A 13,601-nucleotide genomic window follows, 5' to 3' on the forward strand; every position below is an offset into this window, starting at 1 on the left:
GATGTTTTGAAGTGCCTGTCAGGGCGCATCTGTGCTTTAGTTCTGCCCCGAACCTCAATGAGGTGATTTCAAATATTTCACATTTTCAACCCTTACGTTTACACTCTGCAAATACCCCCCCCCCCCCCCCCCCCACAGACAAATCAGTGGATAACTCTGTAGCATGAGCTAACACGTTGACCGCACCAGTTGGGCCCCGTGTGCATGTGATGCTTTATTCTCCCCTCCCTCCATCCTCTCACGATGTCATCACACCATCTCACGCTTCTCCCTGCTTTTTGTTTCTTTCCGAGCATGATCTCCTGGTTGCTGCACGTCCATCCCCTTGATTCCACGGTGGCGCGGTGGAGTTGTGTCTTTTTTAAGCCCGACACGAACGTTTGAACAATCCAGATGTGAGCACGCACACCAGCCTCCTCCTCTGTATTTACATGCGAGCGACATCATAAAAACAAAAAGCCGCGGCGCCGCTTGACTCGCTCTTAATACAACAGATGATCCTGCATCACACCTCTGAATGGTAAAGAAGCTTATTCTGCAGCTCTGCCTTCTCCTCCGCTCCCTCTGTACGGCCTTTGTGACGGGTGCCAGCTAATCTGTGTTGAGATGACTGTGATCAGAGGGGAGAATGGAGGCTGCCTCGCATCAAAGAACATCTCAGAATACACCTGGAGATAATACTTCTCTGAATACGCCGCGTGTCACTCACGCTAGATCACAGCTGTGTTGGATGGAAAACCCGGTGACTTGTCGGAGTGGTGTCGTGAGCGCACGTTGGCCGCGCTGCGCCAGTGAAACAATCCAAATATCGTTTTTGTGGTTTTGTTATGTTAATTATTACGTGTGTGTGTTGGTGTCTCGGCTTGGTGCCAGTGTGCGTGCAGCTGTATCCAAACATCCCCGACAGTAATTCATTGAATTTGACTGTTTCATCATGGAGCTGCTTCCAGAATAGTCGGTTGGGAAGAGCAGCAGGAAAGTTGGGGATTTCTTTGCTAATTTTATATCTTGGACGAGTCTCTTCTTGCATTAGAAGGACATTAAGTCTCAGATGAGGGTTGTGTTTGCTTTAATTGACAGAGTTATAGTCAGTTTGGGTATTCTGGCTCCGAGACAACGGGCGGGATGGTGTGAAGCCAAATCTCAGGCTCAGTGGCTGAGGCATCAGAATGGAGGCTGGGTTTGCTGTTAGGACTTCAGAAGAAAGGCTCTGCAGGGCTGCAGCTAACAAGAATATACAGTTAGAGGACATGAAGTATTAATGATCCTCGTGTGGGAAAGTGCCACGAGAGCAGCCGATTCTCACAGATAATTGATAAAACACACTTCTGCTAATCTGGTTTGAGTTTGCAAAATCAAATATATGATTATTTAAGCTATTTAAACTGCAACAAGTGAGAAAGAACCTGGCACAACTGTTGATGGAAAATCTGCAGCACCATAACATTGTAGAATAAGATGGCTTATTTCAAAATGTTTATGATAAGTTAGTCCCCTCCCCTGCAGCTGCAGTATTTATTCCTCAGACACGCTGCATGTTAATATGATTTAATTTGAAATTATTCTTAGCGTCTTCTTTTCTTATTTGGTACAATTTGTTGGAATAAATTAATAAAAGTAAGAACTGCATGAAACCTCTTTAGCTAAACACATCAGGATGATCACAACTAGATGTGCATCACCATTTAAAACCACGAGGTAAATAAGAGTTGGTCCAGGTTTGCATCATGTGCTAAAAGAATCAGGGTGAAGATTTTAAACAAGCTTCTGCTCACATCTGTCTCTGGTGTTTAACGTGGACAGAGCTGAGGCGTCTCAACTTATTTCTCAAGCAGATTGAAGATGTTGCACAATGCAAAGTTTATATTGTCAAATGAATAATAGACTGCATTCAGGAGAAGCTCTCCTCCTCCAGGAGCTTCTCTGAAGGGTTCATCAGCGGTTCTGATGACAGCCCTGTTGCCAGCCCTGAGATTACAACACCTCTGTGATTGATGAACCCTATTAAAGCTCTCACGCATTCATCAAAGTCTTTTTTTTTTTAAATCCTGCGTTCGCCAAAATATGCACTTTAGGTGGATTGCCAGAGTCCAGTGGCCGCGGGGGCTAACGGCACGCACCACATCAGTCAAGGGGCTCATTACGGATGCGGTCACATGTGTGATCAAATATATGACCGTCCTTCAATCAGGTGGCCGCTGTGGCCGCTGCTGCCGGGTGCAAGAGGGAGATCAACTGGCACCGGGTTGGGATCGGGTCTTTATTCCTGTGAGCCTGGGATTGATCCACCAAGCAGCAGGCATGTAAAGTGGAAATATATTTACTGTGTTACTTTCCCTAAACCACAGGTGAGGGATATACAATAATTTATTCATTAATCATTTAAATATTTTACTTCTTTCACAACGGAAAACCTGTCACGTCAAGAATAAAAAACTATATCCACACTACAGCTAAACATGTTTACACTAGAAACAGATTTTAAAATGTCTTGATACATTATTAAATACAAGCTGTAGAAAATGTGTAATTTACCTTAGTGGTTGTACTAATAGACAGGACAGTTGCAGCTACAAGTAAATTCATTCTTGACATTAATCTCTTTATGTACTAAGTCAATTTGATTTTCAATTCCATTTGCATAATACAATAGTTTTCTATGAACAAAGGATTCGATTAGTATATCAAATATGGAAGGAGCTGACGGGAGGATGTCTCTGCATCTTGTTTAGTTCTGCAGAACTTTGGAGAAAGTTTAGTATGATTGTTGTCGCATAAAATAATTGTTTCAAATATATAAAAGCTATTAATACTCCACTGTACATCATCTATCTAACAACAAACAGCAGATGTATAATATAAGCAACTAGCTGGGTAATATTGTCGCACTTTTAGCAGCTGAAGACAGAAATACATTCCTCAGAGTTGGTGGAGACCAAAATTGAGCTGAAAGCAGAGTGAGGATCAGACTTGAGTAGTGTCAAGTTGCCAGAAACCAGATTCCAAGTGAATTCTAATGTTGCTGTTTGTCCGCTGGATGAATATTGAGGCAACTTTTCACTAATACATTCATCATAACAGCTGATTATATGTTCGTATTATGCACATGAGTTATTCCACTGACCCAAAACAGCTAAAACGCTGGTAATACTACTTCAATTGATGATTGTTTTTAAAAATTAGAACAAAGGGACTGCGATTTCTAAAATTCTGTTTAAGGGATAACATAGCATCTGTCGAATATTTCTCTGTATCAGCTCATTAAAGCAATTTCTCCAGCAGAGATCAGGAGTCACATGTTCCATCTGACAGGTCGTATCACGTAAACCCCTCTAGGCAGGAGGAGTACCTACATGTCTTTCCAGTGTCATATCAAACTAAGAAATAGAAAAGAAGGAAATAGATGGAGCCATTTTTAGTATTGCAGTAATGTTTCATATTAAAATATAACAAAAGGAACCACGGACAGTGAGATACGTAAATCACCATTGTGACTCTTTAGAAATCTTTCTTGTCATTATCACCCATCGCTCGCTCAGCCCGAACGGGGGGGCCTCCTAAACGCAGCGTGTATAACACAATGTGCTCAGGGCGAGCACCTTGATTAAACCTTACAAGACGAACATGCAGCCAGAATCACATTAATTGGTACAAGCCTTGCAGATTTCTTTTTTTTTTTTTTTTTTCACCCACGAGCTCTGCATGTTGATGAGGAGCAAGAAGGAGGAAGAGCAGCTCGGGGCAGAAAATAACGACGTTTTAAATCCATACATCTCTGAGATGATGTTCTACCTACACAACATGCGTGTCACAGGTTTGGAACGATACACAAATCTGTTGTCAGAATAAGAATTTTAGAGGCATTGCAATCCATAACTCAATGACTGTTGCTTTAAAAACCAAAATAAATGAGACTCTAAAGTGTTTTCTTCAATTTCAGACTCATTTTAAAATGTAGAAACATTTTTTATAACAGTAAATTGAACGTTTCAAGTGTTTTCTCTTTCTTTGGGCAAATTCATTCCTACTCTTGGATGAGGATGATGAGGAGGCAAGAAAACGAAGAGGAAACGCTTTTTTTTTATTGTTTGTTTAAAGTAAAAGCCCGTCTGTACAGAATCAATGAAGCGATCACGTCAGCAGATAAACAGAAACAGTTGCAGCAATAAATACTCTGCTTTGAGAAAGATCAGTTCTTCTGTTGTGTTCGTCTTCTGATGCGAGTAAACACGCAGCAAGGTGACGGATGAACAGACAAACTTTGTGATAAAAGATGGAGGAAAGTTTTGGATGAGACAAAACAAACCAGTGAAATGCCCCCACTGGGTTAATCAAAGATGCGTTTGTTGCCCCTCCCAGCTGGGTGTCAGTCATCACGTGCATGCGCTCGGGCCCAGATGTGTGCGCTCATCGTCTAATGAACCCGCCTTTGTCCCGATGTCACAAGGTTTAGGCTGCTCCGAGCTCGAAATGAGGCCCCACCACGCTGAGCCTGAGGTTTTTGAAGATCTCGTTTTAGAAGCTGCGGCGGCGTCACCTCCACTGAACAGACACACACACACACACACACAAAGACACACAAAGACACACACATGCAATCTGAGCGACTTGCCTTTTCTGTTGTAGCTGAACTCATGGAGTTAGGAGCCACTGCTCACTTAGATCCCAGATCCAGCAGGCCTGTCATGTGCTGAGCTGCACACGCTCTCTCTCTAATGAGGGTTGCCTGTTCTAGTCACCTGCCCATGTGTTCTCTTCCCTCCTGCACACGGCTGCTCCATCTGTCTTTTTTAAACATTCAACCACGTTCGGGAGGAATTTGTGATTTTTTTTTTTATTGAGTAAATCAATTACTACAACTTTTTTTAACATGTGCGGCTTTGAGCTGCGGAGGATATGATGAATCGTCTTATTCATCAACAGGCGCCAACCCTCCCACTGTGCACTTCCGTTTGCCATCGCTCTCAGCACATCACACCCTGTAAAATAGTCGTCTATCATTACATTTTCCCCTCCTTATAAATGAGGGGAGAATAGCAGTGCCAATTAATCTTCATCTAACACCCACCGTGCTCAGCAACCGTCTCGGTGTTGCCGGTGCTCTCCTGGTTTCTGGCTCGGTGTGTCGGTGCAGCCCTTGTTTATCTGAGACTCTCCCACTTCAGCTGTGACACGGGCCAGGAACACACGGAAACCCGGGTCCTGGCAGATGCACGAATGAGAATAGTGATACAGTATTAAAAGCCCCCCCCCCCTTCCCTCATGAGCTCACACTGTGCAGAATCATTCTTGATATTGCCTGGGGTGCACACGTCTCCCCCTCCCCTCCTCGCTCTGTCCTATTACAATATGAAGCCATAATGGGGGGGGGGGGGGCACGATTGCCATTTTGTTCCGGCTTTAATTGCATATTAAAGACAGAAAGTGGGTCCAGCTGATGAGAATGTCACTACTTTGTCACTTTCCTTTCTGAGGAACGGAAGAACCATTAGCCTCACGTCGCGGCCTTCAGAGCAAATGACTGTTTGAAGGCAGCGGGGGGGGGGGGGCCTGCCATATGGCACGAGACGGCGACGGAATTGAACAAACACGGGAGATTTGCGAAAACAAAGCAGCGGGAGTGAATCATTAGACAGCAGTCGTCCGCCAGAGAGACTGCAAGTCAAACAGGCAGAGGGGTCACACAGAGAGTGACAAAGTGCAGGGGGGGGGGGGGGGGGGGCTGCCGTAGTTAATTCTTACACCACTTGCTCCCCCTCCAGCTACAGAGCGGGCAGTCGGGTACGGCCGCAGCTAAAGGATGTTCGTGCTCAAGCTGTTTGCCATTTTTTTCTGTTGTGCAATTTATGTGGAAATATAGGAAGGTCGGGGGGGGTGGGGGGGTAATTCCTCAGATTTATAATCCGATGCATTATTTGACTCCTTCCTGGAGGAGGTCAGAGGTCAAGGTTGACGTCAGAGATTCACGTCAGACACTTGAAAACAAAGTTGATAGAATCAGGAGGAGATGAGCAAATTCAACATGTTCACATGAAGGTGCCACATGGAGCAAACAAGACACTTCCAACAGATTATAATCATACAGCTAAAGCACGTATAGGTCTCAAAGGCCGAACAATCCTCCACGTAAAAGAACCAGTTTTTATTCCGCTGTTTACTTTGCACCCACACCAAAGTTGAATGGGTTCTTCCCAGTCCCAGCTCCCATCCTTCCAAACAGGGTTGGTAGAAATCTGTGGTTTTTGCTTAATCCTGCTAAAAAACAACAACAAAACTGGAAACAGAGTGCAAACCTCTGCCGAAGCCCAACAGGCCCCTCAATTCAATCCAGCTGCATATAAATGTCACACACTAACAAGTGATCTTATTCATGAAGATCTATACACTATGAAAATGTCCTTCTAAACTTGCAACGTTCTCGATTGGTCCTTTTGTCGTGATCCTTCCACCGAGTAACCAAACATAACCGAATGATAATCTACACATTCATATCAGCTCTTTGGTGCTGTCTTACAGCAGCAGTCTTTAAAGATAATGCTATATATAGATTATATATGGTCCATATGTTCATATGGTTCCATGGTTCATATTTAGTCATAAGTCAAACAATTGAAGTTATATTTTAGACTTGCTGATATAAATCATTTTAACTCATCCTCTGGAGACCATGAATCGACAGCTATTGATGTGGAATCCACTGAGTGGAATACATATCAGTCCGGACCGAGCAGAGTCCAACACATTACACACTGGAGGCAACACAAAAAAACACACAACATCAATGAAAGGATTCTCTGTATGGGAATGTTTTGCAGGAGCTGGTGATTGATTCTGTTTTTCCGGTGTGAGTCGGTGGAATGAAGCCAGCAGGTGACGTGTGAGCGCAGTCAGCTGCTTTAACATGAAGGTCCATCTCCCGATGGTGTCTGCGTGCACACACACACACGTGCACATTTCTGTGTGTGTGTGTGTGTGTGTCGCCTGCACGGGGCTTTAATGCAGTTTGATTAGGAGCAGATAGTTTGTAGGTTCCGGGCACATCAACCCAAAGTAGGTCAATAAAAAGCAGGTTGACTGTTTCAGTTCAGCGTTCGCAACTTCCTATTCTTCCCCCCCCCCCCCCAACCCAGAACACGCAGCTAATTTTAAAACCATCAGGGCCTCTGATGTAACTGGGTCAGGGTGTCACACCTTTCCACTTTCTCAAGGATTCATGTTCCCCTCGCTGGGAAAAGTCATCTGGAGCCTAATAAACCTTAATGTGACCACAACCCAGGGCCCATTAGCTCTGCAGCCAACTCATTACAGCCATGAGTCATCAGCACCAGTATCATATCAGATCCATTCGAGCGCAGTCATTGTTGTTTTTGTCTGATTGTGTGTGTTTTTTGTGTGTTTTCCCCCCCCCCCCCCCTCCTCGCTGTGAAGGAAATTGGCCAAGAAGCGTAAGGAGACGCTGAGCAGCACCCGGCAGGAAATGACCGTGATGGTCAACTCCATGGACAAGAGCTACACGGAGCAGGGCACCAACTGCGACGAGGCGCTGTCCTTCATGGACACACACAGCCACACGCTCAACACACACAGCCACACGCTGAACACGCTGAACACACGCAGCGAGTGTGCGCTCACACTCACCGGTCGCAGCGAGTGCAACCTCACGCTCAACGGTCGAGGTAAGACCGGCCAGCGTCGGCCCATACCTGGCTTTCTACGGTCTCTCACAGACACACACACACACACACACACACAGGGCCGGCTGGAGGCAATTTATTTGGTTTGATCAGGTGAGACAGAAGTCAAACTTGGCTGCACAGGAAGTGGTCACACTGGGACAAGCTGAACGCTGATTAGGAACATGCTTGGGGGGGGGGGGGGAGAGAGAACTACAAACTCAGTCTTGGTTTTAAATTCTCGTTTTCAAAGTGAACATTCGCGTCACGGACTCACATTTGTTTTGACGTTTCCCGACACAAATCTCTAAATTTGCACAATGACTATTACATTTTCTTGGGTTATCATGATCCCATTATCACAACCAGTTAAATAAATCGGTTTTGAAAATGGATTTTTAATGAAGAACTGTTCCTCTATCAGACTTTATTCGCTCCATGAAAATGGTTTGATGGTAATTGTTCTAGCTTTTGAAATCCGACCCTGCAGTTACTGGTCACAGTGGTTTAGAGGAGAAACAGCTTCTTCAAAACAGTTGAACACAAATTTCCTTTCATTTGACAGAAGAGGCTTTGCTATCAAAAACATTTTTTTTGTTCCTTTCCTTCAACAGGAACCTCCCAGGAGAGGGGGGGGGTGGTTCTGTCTGTTTTAACATTAATTTCTGTTAAATTAGATAAAAGTAAACTTCATGAATGATTGACTGTGTGGATTCTGCACCACCGCTGGTCAGCCGTGGTTATAATTGTGTAAACGCTTGTTAATGGCCTGGAGCGAGTCTGCTATCTTGATCAATAATGAAGACATCTCAAAATCCCAATCTTGACCTCGGAGCTTATCAATAAACATGAACAGGAGCAGGAAGCCGGCCCGGCTCTGGTTCCAATTCACCGAGGAGACGCACAACACATACTCGATGGGCTCCGCCGCGATAACCCACTAATTTCCTCCGTCCCAGGTTAAAACTTAATACGTTGCTGATCGACAGCTCGGCTAAATCTGCACCCGGGGCTTGACCTGGTATAATCCCGGGCAAAAAAACCAATCAGATTAAAACTGCACAGCAGCTTCTGTCTCCGCACCCCTGCAGGGGATGAGCCCCAAAGATGCTCTGACCTTGATTAACTGTCTGTTAGTGTGGATGCTCAAATCTGTCCTGCCAGCGTAAATGATTTAAATGCATTACTTCTCTCCCTCTGCCTGTCAGTGTGATGTTAATACTCTGACCTCCATCCTGCTCGGTGTGACCTCATGTGCCTGTCGATGGTGTCGTTTTGCCTCAAAACATTACGGCTGAACGAACTGAGCTCACAAACACGGAGCCTGTTAGTGACAGCTGACTGTAAATGCTTGCTGCTCGGGTGCAGTCGGTACAGGGGAGCAGTGGGAACTCACTCAAATACTTTCTTCTTCACCATTTCTATTAAGTACTACTTCATACTGATGTACTTTTTACTGCACCAAATCTGCAGCTATGGATCCTGATTTTGTGGATACAAATTTCACATGGAAATCGTCACTTCAATCCCCTCCCTTTGAAAATATGTAACGTCCTTAATACAAGTTTTTATAAAAACATATATAAAAATACTGAGTTATTTCTTGGTTCATAACTCATTAACATACAGTAAAACCTGCAGAGGATTATTCTGCTTTCTATGATTACACGTGTACTCTTAAGAACTTATTAGTAGATCCAAAAACTACAAAAATCACTTGTTCCATATTTAAATACATTTGAATTGTGGATTGTTGGTTTATGATGGAAGCGAGTGGAAGTTTCAGTCTTACTTTTGACGATGTAGTTTCCAAAAGAAGAATTAACACGTAAAAACTTTTTTTACGAGTTAGATTCATAGAAGTTATTTTCAATATAAACACACAAAACACTTTACTCCTACAGTTTTATTATTATTCTTGTTTATTCTGCATAATGTTCGCATAAAGTGCAGTAACACAAAACTGAATCATTTGAGTATTTTTACGACCGTGAACACATCAAAGATTAAACGTCTGAAAATAAAATGCAATATCCCTCGGAAATAGGCTATTTTCTTTATTAACCTTTTTAAATACACACAAAAATGTAACTTACTTCAATAAAGACATTCTGAGAGGTGATGATGGCACATTTGTACATTTCCAAAGGCTCCTCTGTCATTCAGGATGTGTTTTGAGTTCTGAACACAATTTTCCAGAGAAACGAGTAAACATGTTTTCTCCTCAGTTTAGAGACGGAAATGTTTAATTGTCATTTAGACGACAGGAATATAAAAGGTGTATTTTTTTCTATATGTTGCCGTAAAGTTTGAAAAACCTCCTCCACCCTTGATGCACTGAAGTTTCTCCTTTCTGTCTGCAGCTGGATCATCCCCCTCTTCCTTCACGCTGCCCAAAGCCAACACTCTGACTGCATCCATCCCCACCAACGCCTACTACCCAGGTAAACACACACTGTAATTCACCACATCACTACAGGAAGAAGTGCGTTGAATACACACAATAATAGTGTTAATTATGTTGTTTTCCGTGTGAGGTACAGTCTAAGGCGTTAATGTGCGACGTGTATTCATAGTTTTCACATGTGCTCAACAAATTAGACAAAGATTCCACTAATGAGAAGAGAGATAAATTGACTTTAGATGAGTTTTCACTCCGCTCATAACCGAGTGGAACTCAGCTCGTCAATTATAGCTTCAATTCTCCAAATAAAATCCGTAATTGTGTGTCTCATGTATTCAGATCACAGCTCATTGATTAGATGGAGTAAAGGGCAGCGAGAGATTTTTTTTCTCTAATCAACTAAACTGACTGTATAATTGGCTTTTTCCCCAGAAAAACATGATAAGTTTCTTGTGGTGTAAGTTTGGCAAGAAAATAGAAACTGTTGGTTTTTGCTGCTGTTGTTTTTTCTGTGGGTTTTTGTCTTTTGCTTCTTTTTATTAACCACAACTCTCTTTCCTCCTCCGACACCTGCACGTGTTTTGGGGGGGTATGAGCAGATCCCTTTGTGCCAACCGCCATCCTAGGTGAGACACGTTTTCCTTGTTCCCATTTTCTGTTGATGATTTATACTGTTGCAGCCGGTCTTACGGTGAAATGACAGAGTTACATAACATTCATACGATCGCTGTTTGAAAACTTATCTGTGAGGATTTGAAAAAAAAGAAAAAGAAAAAGCACACTCTTCTTTTCTTTTCTTTTTTTTTTACCCATTTTGAGTTCTTTGCTTTGGCTCTTTTACAAAAGATGGCTTCCTCACCTTCATACCTGCCTGCTGCTTCTCCTCCTCCTCCTCCCTCCCTCCCTCCCTCCTCCCTCCCTCCCTCCCCCCCCCCCCCCCCCCCCCCTCACTGGAGAGGCTCTCCCTGGGCTGAGGCTGGCTTCACTCCATCCCATCCGCATTGCGTGTCGTGCGTGTGATGTCACATCCGTGTTTGACCTCTCATATGCATGGACAGACATGTGGACTGGATGTGGGGGGAGTGTCTAGGTAGGGGAGGGGAGGGGAGGGAAGGGGAGGGCGGGGGGTGGTCAGAAGTGGTGGTGGCGGTGGTTTTGGGGGGGTCAGAGGTCGCCCCCCCGCTCTCTGCCGAGGCTCCAGTCGCAAAGCAGCGGCACTGAGACAGAAACATAAATTTAAAAAAAACGAGAGGCAGATGTAGAAACCGCTGTCTTAGCCGAAAATTGTCCCCCCCAAAAAAATGGACGTCTAGCATTGGCTGTGCTGCCCTCCCCTCCCTCCCCCCCACTCCCTCCTCACTACGCATTCAACTCCCCTCCCTCCTTCCATCCACCCCCCCCCCCCCACACACACACACACACACAAAACAACAACCTTTTCTATTATTCTTTTTAAAGTCGCTCCCCCCCCCCCTGCCTTTGGCTAACTGCTAGTCGACCTACTTTGTTGTTTTTTGTTTAGCGTTTACTCAGTGATAAGATGGAATAATAAAAAAGCGTTTTGTTTCTTCTGGTTAATTATCGGCGGCCCCTTTGTGGAGCACGTGCAGAGAGACGCTGGATGCTCCTCCAGCAGCAGCAGGGCTAAGTGGGGCACCAGAGCTGAAACAGTCCACAACCCGAACAGCGAGCGGCTCTGCACCGGCTTCACCGGCTTCACCGCGCCACAGAGAGTGTAACTCCGAGCCGCGCTGGTGACAGCTGCTTATGTTAGTTCCGCGCTTAATGAAGCGTGCAACAATTAACATGAGATCACGGCAGCCGGGAAAGGTTACGTGCTCTCGGTTGTGACGCGCTCAGTCACAGCGTTGTCTCATCAGCTCAGGTGAACCATCAAAACTGATTAGATCGCCGAGCGGCGGCGGTTCTTTGATTTCGCTGCTTAGTCGCTTTTTTTTTTTTAAAGAATCTAAACCACTAGGTGTAAATACAGGTGTCACTGCCGCCACATGCAAATATAATTACGGCAATTCAGAATGTCAGGACACTCAGATATAATGTGAAGCAATCACAGCTCGTTCCAAAACGAGTTCTCCACCTTTTGTTTTCTCCCCTGAAATCCATGACTTCCTTGTTTTGTTCTTTTTTTTTACTTTTGTCTTGCACTGTTGAAAATTGCCCCATCCATCCACTCGACATCCCCCCCCACCCCACCCCCCCACCCCTTGACGAGGCTTTGAGGAGGCATGTGATCATGTGATCTTGCCTTGTAGCGTAGCTCTAAAAAAAAAAAAAAAACTAAAAAACACTGTAACAGGATCTCATGCTGTATTGTTGCTTATCCCCTCTTCTCCTCTCTCTTCTCCTCTCTCTCTCTTTACATACATAACCTCTTATGTATCTGCTATCTAAAAAGTGCCCATTAATGGTAAGTTTCCCCCAGTGGGCCCTGGGTTTGGGGGAAGGAGGTGGTGTGTGACTCAGAGAGCAGGCCGGCAGGGAGAGGCTGCTTCTGACATTACGACATTTCTTTGCATGACCAGTGGACATGTTAGCATTTCACCCCCCTCCGCACCGTGCCACCAAGCCACCATTAGCCTAGCATGGTCAGAGTGCCCCATGGCAGCATCACCCCCATGCATTCTCCACCCATCTCCGCTTCCCTCCTGGGTTGTTGTTCTTTTAAATTATTCTTTCTTTTTTAGGTATGATTTCCTATTTCGTTTGAGTTTTGGGCGGGCGGGGGGGGAGTGGGTGGCGGGGGTTTGACTCCACGCTGTGTCTGTGATGCTTCTGACGGTGCCTGCTGCAACATGCTCACTGTGGCCCCACCGCACCCCCTCACATCCTCCTCCTCCTCCTCCTCCTCCATGTTTCTGGACACCCTCCATCGTCCGCTGGCTCCCCCACAGCATCTGTGCCTCATGTCTGCCACTGACTGGATTACAGTATGGAAGAAAAACTAAAAAAAATACACAACTGAGCTGCAGCCCAAACCAGCATACTGTACCGCCAGTGGAATAAATACACAAAAGTTGTTTTTACAGCATCCTCATGTGAAATTTAACAATCGCTCTCCTGCTGAGGGCCACTGAAGCATTTTGGATTCTGACAGTCGCCATGTTAGCCGCTCATAGCGAGAGTGCTGTGCTTAAAGAGCCTTGTTCTTTAATGGCCGGGTACAGTGGGGCCTCTGATAGCACAGCCACACATTGAGACAGATGGACCTGAACCTTCTCACCACATGACTCATCCTATTACTCAATGATGTTGTGTTGTTATGACCATCCATAACAAACAGATTACCAGCAGAGAGTTGTTTGTCAATCTGGAGGGTGGTGACATAATGCTTCACAGTAAATGAGATAATGGGCCATCTGTCAAATGGCCACAGTTGTGAGTGAGTTGTGATCCGGTGGAGGAGCCGGCACCTGATCCCAGAACTCAAGTTTTATTCGACGACAAACTCATTAAAAAAAAAAAAAAAAACACGCAGCCGACATTTACTGCTGCAAGCATCATGT

At 44.8% G+C, this 13,601-nt stretch overlaps 1 protein-coding gene across 4 annotated transcripts in view; it reads left to right on the plus strand.

Moving 5' to 3' along the window:
- LOC133968910 (receptor-type tyrosine-protein phosphatase mu-like) overlaps positions 1-13,601 on the plus strand; it is a 147,093-nt gene that overhangs the window by 102,701 nt on the left and 30,791 nt on the right. For all 4 annotated transcript variants that reach the window (XM_062405163.1, XM_062405165.1, XM_062405164.1 and 1 more), the window contains 3 exons: positions 7,429-7,676; positions 10,037-10,117; positions 10,677-10,703. In XM_062405163.1, coding sequence (XP_062261147.1) covers positions 7,429-7,676; positions 10,037-10,117; positions 10,677-10,703 — 356 coding nt within the window. The remainder of the gene's footprint in view (positions 1-7,428; positions 7,677-10,036; positions 10,118-10,676; positions 10,704-13,601) is intronic.

This window comes from Platichthys flesus, chromosome 14, assembly GCF_949316205.1.
Source record: "Platichthys flesus chromosome 14, fPlaFle2.1, whole genome shotgun sequence".
Classification (NCBI taxonomy): domain Eukaryota; kingdom Metazoa; phylum Chordata; class Actinopteri; order Pleuronectiformes; family Pleuronectidae; genus Platichthys; species Platichthys flesus.